Here is a 10,696-nt window from a genome sequence, read left to right as displayed (position 1 = left end):
ATGACGTGATACGAAATAAAAAAAACGTATTTTCCTAATACTCGCTGTGGACACCGTGAATATAGGGTTATTATACCTGGGTAATAAATACCTGTGAATATAATATAGTCGTCTATACATATTATAATAGAATGTGGGGATAAATCTAGTGTGTATGATTAACCCACTCGTACACTGTTATTACACAGGTTTTGTTGCTATTTTACGGTTTAGGTACTATTAAAAAAAACACCACGCGATGTATTATTATCATTATTGTTATTATTATTATTATATTTATATGATTTTTTTAAAGTTCATTTGCGTGTGCAATCGTGAGTAAAAACTAAAGTCGCAAGTCGCCCGGCTGGCGCGTCGACCTCATGAGATATAGGTATACCCATAGTGGCGGCGGCATCGGCGGCGACTCGATGTCAGTGCGCGCTATATAATATGAATTAGTTGGTGCACATGCCGCCGCAGTGTCGTGCCGACGTTCGCTCGAGCAACTGCAGCTGTGATCGCTGCGATGTCGTCAGAAGCCGGTAGATTTGTCGCACTCGCGTCCGGGTAAATTTTTTCATTTACCCTCCCCCGAGTGCCGTCGGTCAGAAAGCGATCAGCATTTCGGCGAAAAATCGCCACTGTGACGATTAAAAATTAATCATATTTTGTACTTTATCGTGACGATATCATAATTAAATATATTGTTATAATATAGTTTACGCGCGCGTTACGATCACGACCAAACCGTCTATCTTCAGTCCGTCCGCCCGCCGACCACTCTCCCGGTGTTATCGCGAAAACGGTAAAAATACCTATAGTTTGGAATATAACGTGACTATAATAATATTAGTTATTATAGTTAGGAATTTTTTTGCCACATCGTCAGCTGCAGCGGTGTTCATAGCGGTTCTATATACCAGTGTCGTAATATATTACAATTAATATATTATAATATACGACAACGACGTGACGACAATATCGCAGAACAATGACCGTTACCTATACAGCAGAGGTGGCCACGTGTAGGGGTTTCGGATGTTTTCTCAAACTTCTATTGAGGTAAGGTTATAACTTATAACATGTTTAATATGTATAGATATTGTATAGGTACCAATAAACACACAATCATTATTGGGTAACCACGATTAAACGTCGCACTATCGTGGTATTATATAGGTAGTCGTGTATTATAATATTATTAATTACCTGTGATTAATTGGTTGATATTTATCAAACGCCACACAATATATACTACTATTTTATACTTACTACCCTTCATTACGCATTAATTGTTTGAATAATAGGCCCATTTGTAGTGTGTTTGTGTTTGTTCAATGCTATACATTATACAGTCTTAGGTATGTACTCGCTGTTATAAAGTGCACCACCATCGTTTGTTTAAAACGTCTCGCAATTTCTAATTTATTGCTATATTTATAAAGTATAAGTGACCTACGATTGGTCAAATACCACCTATACCGTTTATCGCATTACGCATATATTATATATTAGTTGTGACCGTAACGCAAATTTGCATTTCTTACATATATAGTTACATTTAACATCTTACTTACAATATAAAGCAATATATTATTACTAATCTTAAGAAGATGTCACACCCAACATGGTAAATTTGCGATCACGGATCAGTAGATCCAATTTTTAGTTGTCAGCTTTGGTATTAGGACGAATTGACATAATAATAAACTTTAAGTTAAGAATATCGTCTATTTTTATACGTCGGTATTTTTGGACATTTTAATTTTCAAGAATAATGTTTTAATACTCGTAGTATATGAAATATTTTTTACAATTTAAAATGCTAATGTCACGTTTAAAAATTAAAATATTTTACATTTAATAATAGGTAAATTCAGTCAAGTATTAAAACTAAAAACACAATATTATTAGAACTGCTGAACACAAATTTGCCTTGTAGCGCGTTTGTAAAACAGACACAATACATGCGGCACCCTCTTAAGATTCTCCGTATTTAACTTATTATGATGACATTATAATTGAAATTAAGGCATCATTACCAATTATTATTTGAACAATAATTATTGTAAAAAATAATATTGTCTGTTTCTTCAAGATTTTAGAACTTTACAAGTATTTTTAATGTCAATTAATTCCTTAAAAATAAAAATATTAAGCAATGCTTTCAACAAAACACATATAGGTAATGCTATTCTTTATAGTTAATATAATAGGTTAAATTACCTTAATTTCAACAATGTAATCACAATGAATGATGAGAAAGGTTTTAACTTTATTACACGTGTCTAAGACGGAGGAAAATATGCCGGTGTGCCTTCTTAAGTAATTAATGATTAAGTTAAGTTACAAAATCATATAACTCTAATAACAATTATTTTTACTGTTAGTGATTTTTATTAATTTAATTAGAAGAAAGTGTATGAAATAAATAATAATATAGTAGTGATTAGTTGTGATTATCTACGTTGATTATAGACAGTAACAACTGAGGTTGATTTATCGGTAATGACAAATGGATCACCCTCTCTCCGTTTGGTCTTATTTTTTTGCACAAATCAAAATAAATTTACTGATTTTAAAATGTATAAAGGTATTCTATCACAATAACAGCTTTTAGATACGCTAATGGATTTTCATAATTTTATAAAATACCAGGATAAAATTAATAGTTGTAATTTGTGTCAAAAACTGGAAAAATTCCAATATAGAATACACAAGAGATACACTCTATAAACTACTCTATAAGCCACGGACCATGGACAAGTTTTTACTTGGCCCGCGAAGTGCAGCAAATAATCCAAAAATGAACTATTTAGTATTTTTTTATAATCTTCTTTATTTTTTTTTGAGGTTTCTTCTATCTTCAACGAACATAAAATTATTATAGTTATAAAACCAATATATTTAACATAACTACGCTACATGTATTAGTTGGAGTATTGGCGTACAAGAGAAAAATACACTAGTCAATAAATTTAAAATAATATCTCTTCTCTAAACAACGGCGTGCGGTAACAACCATTAAAAACTTATACTTATTTTTCACATTTATAACTTCATTACATTTCTATAAAACTGTAAATGACAAATGTTATTATACATTTTTTTTCTTGCAAAGTTTTTCATTTCTTTTATGGCTCTCAAGTAAAAAGTTTAGAGACCTAGCGGCCGTGCATTTTTAGGATTAGGCTATTCTATTCCCAAAGGTATAGACAGTTGTGCCTTGTATACGGATTACGGGCCTCTCTATAAAAAAAATACATTATCACAAATTATTATTATTATTTTACTCGATCATTGGCCGATACGAAGGACCATGTGATTTAATGTAATAATGTAAAGATAATAGCTTTGTTCGAGCCGCCTTTTCTGTTAGTGTGCGTGTTCGACCTTGTACTGGGGAATTGACTGATCGAACACCGGTTTTTAAATATTTTGCTTTAGTTACTATTATCAAAAACCTCGAATGTTTTATTTTGTAAAATTCAGAATACTAATAATGAAATTAATTTTACTTTCAATTAAATTGACTAGATTTATTTAATATTTAATTTATTTTTCGTATTTCTAAAAATTCCAAAGGAAATTAAAACAAAACAAAACCACTATCAAACACCAGTCAATAGATAGTGTATTGACTATTATATTGTATAAATCTAGTTAAAATAAGTAAGTAATTATAATTAATGTTTGAGTATTATCTTATAATAAGATATATATGTAATAACTACATGTCTACATATCACAATACATAATATAGACCACATAATTAAGCACTTGTAGTTTTCAGCCGTAATTTTAAAAAATAATCACATTTTTTAACGTACCTATATATATTGCATTTTTTGAATTGTACCTATACAATTTTGAATTTATTAATTATACAACTGATACATTATTGTTAAGTGTTAGTAGACAGTAATATTAAATCCAATATGCATTGTCTCTGACAAGCAATTATTAATTGGTCTATGATCGTTAAATTAACAAATATAGGTAATCTAAATATTTAATATTAGTGTTTTTTGGCGGAAAAATTAATTTGAACATTGTTTAGTTTGTATGTAGGTACATAAATACAATATTCCAAACTTTAAATATCAATGTTTGTAATCTTGTAATTTCAAATTGTTATATTGGAGCTTTGATATCATTATCTTCAAAAAAAAATATTATCAAGGTCGGTTACATGATCATTAGGATGGATAGGAGAACATGTATTTATTTTTCTCAATCATAAATCATAATAATTCTCTATGATGACTATTGTCTATTTTTGATTAAATATATTATTCATGTTTTCGTTTCGAATATCGTGTTGTTTTTATATATGGTTCATGATACGAATTCACAATTATTAACTCATGAACAAAGGCAATATTTGTTCATGCTTATAATAGTGCCTATACATAGCTAAAAGCTTGTAATACAGTAAAAACAAAAAATGTTAAAAATTATTTTAGAATTTAATACGATTGTTGTAACTTGTGTTAGTTAATAATTATTTAAAAAAAATGTTTGAATATAATGATAAATATTATTAACTAGATATTTTAATTTATCGTGATTTGTAATTATAATAAATGGGTAGGTAGGTTGTAGGTATATAATTATCATATCATCAATACATATACATCATTTTAAAAAGTAAACTTTAATTATAGGTTGGTATGTAACTAATGTAAGCATTATTTTCTATGAAATTAGGTACTTAAAATAAAAGAGATATTGACAAAAGCATGTATATTAGTATACATACATAAATATACGGACAGTAATTATATATTCACCATATAAGTCTGAAAATTTTAAAAATAAAATTAACTAATCATCTATTGTACGACAAAAATGTAAGTACCGAATTTTTTTTTCCTAGATGATAATTAAACACGTTTGTGTCACAAATTATAACGTTGTAACTTTGTGAATCGCAAAATATTTCCACTGTTCACGATGTACCTACACATTTATTATACCTATTAAGATTTTGGTGGTTCACCGTTTACGATTCACTATTGTTCGTTTCGACCTTTGTTGTAATAGGTACAGTTTCGCATCGTTCGATTCTTGGGTTGTACATCGTTTGCACATCGTCCGCATTGATTTACGTCAAATTATCGTAAGTACATCATTTCTGCATCAGCATATTTAATGATAGTACTGAAAGAATTTAGGCATATCCTAAAGCGCAAGTTGCTTACTAACTTTCATCTTAAAAATTCAATGCTTGTAATTTTCAAATATACACGTATATATTACGAAAATATTAAACAACTGACCTGTACGGATGACTCGTAAATCGTAACCGACACGATAGATTTTTATCGAAATATGTTGCCAACCTATATTTATTATAAATTATAATTATGAAATATTTAAAATTTAATTGAATAAGACAACTTATTTTTAATTGTATATAATTATAATATACCTATACATAGGTATTATATTACTTATTATCGATATATTACCTGTGAATTATAAAAATTGTTGAATTTTCAAGTTCAACCAGAATTTGGTACCTATCTATTAAAAGTTATTTTAATATGTGATATACTGATGTACAAAATATGTATTTTTTAAATTTGTTATACACATCTATTAAATTTTTCAATATTATGTTGATGCGCAAACGATGTAGGTATACGATATTTTGGCACAGGTACATTGCAGGTATATAGACGATGACGAGTGAAGATTTTGTATTTTGAATACCGAAAACTTCAAATTTCTGTTTCAAACTAATGAACCAAGATTAAAAATAAATAATAACAAACTAGTATGTGACGTATATATATATATGGGGTCTGGGTTAATATAAAATTAAAACACAATTTTGAGAGAACATATAATATGAAAGATTGCATCCTGTGTAGTGTATAAGAATAAAATGTTTGTCCGATAACTATATATGTACAACGATTACTTGATAGTTAGGAACCTACTTAGTTATTTTTGTTTATTTCTTCAAGAAAATAATGACTCAACTAAATATTTCTTTGTATGCGGGGTTGATAAAAAGTATTATATTAAATCTGCCTAACAGGCAACAACCCAAGTTAAAAATACAATTTAACAGTTTTAAAATTGAAATGTATTGTTAAAATATTGGTTACAAAATATTACAAAATGTATATAGCTAATATGTAACTAGGATCTATAGTCTATACCCTATGGTAAGACTATATAAATATATATATATTAAATAAATAAAATATATAAACATCATATGGCTAACTATAATATATTATGTTGACACGAAATATGGAAATTGGAAAGCACTCTTCACATAAAAAACAACCTATAGAGTATTATAGACCAATATTATAAATTTATTGAATTTGGCAACGTTGGATGAAAAGAAGCGTGCTTAATCGTAATATTAAAAGTGCTACTCTGATAAGGACTGTGCTCCCTGTTCAATCGTATTTTACATTTTTAACGCAATTTATTTTACACAAATACTTATATGTATTACTATTTGTACAAAAAAAAATATTGTAAATGTTTGTATTTTATTTAGTATATTTTAACAAATTTCCGTCTTTACATAATAAACAAATTTTGAAAATATTTGAAATAAATTTCATTCAAATTTGAAATTAAAATGTTTATGAAAAAACTGTGTTTATTTATTTTTTTAGATTCTTTGGTTATTACTTATGAAAAAGATTGTTTTATATTTTCAATCTTTAGCTATAAAAATAGAACAAACTTTAATACATTTTTAAATATAAAATAATTTGTAAACTTTTGTAAAAGTTATGAAAATTAAACTTAAAATGCTTACAAAAAAAAAAACTTGTCTATGTATCTTTAATATGTTTAATGGCTATTATACTAACTTAAGAAGAACTAAATATTAAATTTTCAAGCTTTTTGACCCAACGCAAAAATGTATTGAATCAAATTTCAAATTTCAAATATCCAGTGTCTGTTAATATATAGCTCAAAGAGAGTAAAAATATTTTTTAAATTATACCATTAATAGAAAATTCTACTATAAACATTTGGAGCACATTAAAAGTATCTACTGTTTTATTTGTTTTTAAGTTACGCCAAAATCAGTTTAGTCAAAAACTAGTTTTGCATAAAATTTAGAAACCAACCTAAACAATTTTAATTAAAACATTATTTCGAGTACTTATCGTGTACACACTATACACACACAAAATCATTGTGTAATCGATAGTTGTTAAACCCGTTCAGAATCTAAAATAGGTACAGTTGTTAACAATTATAAGTTATAACCATACATCAGTAAAACATTTATTATTATATTTTCAAAATTTCACATATAAATATATAATCATATTATATAAATTAAGCTACTTGCCTACCTTTTTATGCTTTAAACATTTTATGATTTATGATAGATGTTTATAATTGGATGATTACATTTGTAAGTTAATAGCAGAAACGAGATATAAGACTTAAAACCAAAGTTAAAAAAATGTTTTTGTCGTAAAATCTTAATTTTATCATGTACCTATTGTCATAGTATAAAAATATGTTGTGCTTGCAGGTTACTGGTAATACAATATTATAAATTCATTGAGCCATATGATACTTTTAATCAGGGACGGATTTTGCGAGGCCCTTAAATAAAAAAAATGTAATCCATCTTATATAATATGAGTGATTGTTAAACCTTTATAACATTTAGACATTTTAAAATTAAAATAATATTTATAATATTCAAATTAAATATGATTTATGAATACTTGTATACTATAATTTTCACTAAAGAAGCAGGTAAGTGCAGCGTGGTCGGGGATGGAGTAAGTCATTGATGGTGGAAGTTTGTCAATCGTTCTTCGGTCTTCGGACAGGATAGTGTATTATTAATTTATTACAGTATATTCGATTTGAATACAATGATTGCATTCAAACGATACTGATAAAATAAAAACGATTCTGAGCGGACGAAAGAACATTTATGAATCATAAATATATATTAATAAGTAACCATTAATTAAATATAATACACCTAGTGAGAATTAGATAATTATTAAATTGTATTCGTTTATATGGTCATAAATAAAGCGTTGGAAATTAAAATATCGTTTTTAGCGGTTTTTCGTAATATTTTGGTGGTTTTTCTCGTGGCGTTAAATAATTATTGAGAAAATTGAAAAATAACCTCTCTAAGGTACCATCTTATTGATCCAATTTTCTAAAAGACATTTTTTTTTCTGTGTATAAGATAATTTTTCGAGATAATGCTTCGATTTTCAAGTTCATTATCTTGTTCGATGAGAAAGTGAATCTAGTTGGTGCACTAGGCAGGTAAAAATTTAAAAGTCACAGTATTTTTCAAAAGAGCCAGGAAAAACAAATAAAAAATTAAGGAAAACCGAAATTTTTATGCAAAATCAGTTTTTGACAAAATCGATTTTGGTTTTTGGTGTAACTCTAAAACAAATGACGTAGATATATGAAATTTTTACTGAATGTTTATATTAGCATTTCCTATACACGATAAAATTTTCAAAATATTTAGACTTGTTTTCAACTATTAACCTACGGAATTTTCAGCTTCACATTTTTTTAGTTTTTTTTCATTAAATGTCAAAGTATTATATTTGTTGGGTCAAAGAGCTTGAAAATTTAATTGAAGGCTCCTAATGTATTGTTACTTACCATAGCAGTTGAAAAATATAAAAAATATATAGGGACATTTTTTTTTATAAACATTTAAAGCTCAAATTTTGACAAAATTTATCGAATTTAAAATTAAAAGATTATTCTCTAGTTAAAAATTTATAAAATATTCAACTTTTATTGGTAAGGATTGAAAATTTAAAACAAGGTTCTACGTAAATGGGTTATATAAAAATTATTTATTCACAATAATATCATAAAATATACTTATAGTAATATCATAGGCTTACTGATTGTCTTCGTTCAGAATCGTTTTTCTTATATACAATGATATTATATCATTAAATTCAAATTTAACACATTCCATTACACTATTACAGTGATCCACTTGTAACCAATTGTACAGTAGAATGACACCCACTTGCACACTTTTTTCCTTTAATAATGATACTTCAAATTCTGCTTTTTGGAATTTTTAAATTTACCTAGGTACTCTTAGACCATATTTTAAATTTCTTCAATTTTATTGTTGTAAATACTTAAGAAGTGTCATGTGGCGATATAAACTTCTGTTTTTGAAATGAGAACACCCCATTTTTTACTGTAAATTATTTAGTGGATATTTTTTTTGAAAATTTTACGTAAGTACTTAATTCAAAATTCAAATGAGTACTTCGTTAATTTGTTAATAAAATATTTGTATTAAGGATAATAGTCCTTAAAAATGGTTTCATAAAAATATAAATAATATACGTAAATCTGGATCTATTATATTTATTATACTTAGGTTACTATTTGGTACCAAAGTTTGCCTAAATAATGCATATTAAATATTTTTATATTTTTAAAATTTTCTATGAGTTGTTTGCTTAAGGTTTAGTAAATGTATCATATAGTTGGATCACTCAGAAGTCATTTACCTATATATAAATTATAATTTATAATAGCGTGTCTTAATATGCACTTATAATTTATAAACATAAGAAAGTATGTTAAGTAAAACAATATATGGTCCCTGTTGTATCCCTTCTTTATTTACAAGGCCACAAAAAGTGTCTGAAAGCTGTTCAGCAGTTTTTACATTTTCTTTGTTTTAATTGTAACATTCCTATAGAGAGTCATTCTCATTATAGTCCTATTCTTGCCTCCTTAAATCTGTATTCCATCGGAATTCTAAGAACTAAATTAGACTTAAATTTCATATGTAACTCATTTAATTTATAATGTCGATTGTCCCGAGTTTTTACATCAACTAAATTTCTAAATTCTAGTATAATATTCTACTATCTCTAATATGACTTTTTATTTTACGCCAGAGATATAATTGTGCATTTAATACCTTTGATGCAATTAATGCGTTCTGTAAATTTAATAAATACATATTATATCAATAACTTTGCATTTTATTCATTACAATATTTTAAACATAACGTGTCTTTAAGTCATTTACTTTATGTTAAAATGTTCTAATCTTCTACTTATTATTAATCCAAATTATTCAATTATTTGTATATTCTGCCACTATGATTTATTCTAACCAGCAACCATTACTTTTTTAGATTCTGGAGGTGCAATGAAAAAATTGTTTTTTTTTTATTGACTTATTTTGAGCAATTTATATTCATAAGAAAATATTGATTATTTTTTATTATTTTTTTAAAAATTATTATTGATAAAAAATGTTTTGCTTGGTCAAAATAATTGGAAGTTAAATTAAAAGTTCCTCATAATTTATTGTTAATGGAAATTAAAAAAAAGCTGACCCTAAATCCATCATAATTTTTTATGAGTGTCTGAATATAGAATTTTGACAAAATTCGTCAATATCTCGAAAACTTGCAAATTATTTTGAGTTAATAATTCATAAGAAATTTTCTATTTATGTTTAAGATGGTACGAGTTGAAAATTTAATATGCTAGATTCTTCTAAAGTTGTACATGTTTATTAATTTAAAAAAAAAATTTAAAACTTTTAAAAATATCGAATGAAAGCACTTAAGATTATTTAAATCTATCATCTTTTACTTTTATATTTTTTATTAAGTGTAGGTGTTACCTATAAGTTATTAAGTATTACTAACTTATTAGTTATTATAATATAAATACA

The 10,696-nt window shown here is 26.5% G+C and overlaps 1 protein-coding gene across 2 annotated transcripts in view; it reads left to right on the top strand.

Moving 5' to 3' along the window:
* Window positions 1–443: 443 nt before the first annotated feature.
* The window catches only part of LOC100166402 (bestrophin-4), a 30,563-nt gene continuing 20,310 nt past the window's right edge, over window positions 444–10,696 (top strand). The window contains exons 1-2 of one of the 2 annotated variants that reach the window (XM_008189921.3): window positions 444–787; window positions 845–1,044. In XM_008189921.3, the coding sequence (XP_008188143.1) occupies window positions 974–1,044 (71 nt within the window). In that variant the 5' untranslated portion in view covers window positions 444–787; window positions 845–973. Of the gene's footprint in view, window positions 788–835; window positions 1,045–10,696 lie in introns of both variants that reach the window. The other variant, XM_008189922.3, reaches the window with a different exon arrangement.

The sequence above is a fragment of the Acyrthosiphon pisum genome, chromosome X, assembly GCF_005508785.2.
Source record: "Acyrthosiphon pisum isolate AL4f chromosome X, pea_aphid_22Mar2018_4r6ur, whole genome shotgun sequence".
Lineage (NCBI taxonomy): Eukaryota > Metazoa > Arthropoda > Insecta > Hemiptera > Aphididae > Acyrthosiphon > Acyrthosiphon pisum.
Note: the sequence above shows the minus strand (reverse complement) of the source record. Positions and strands in the feature narration are given on the sequence as shown.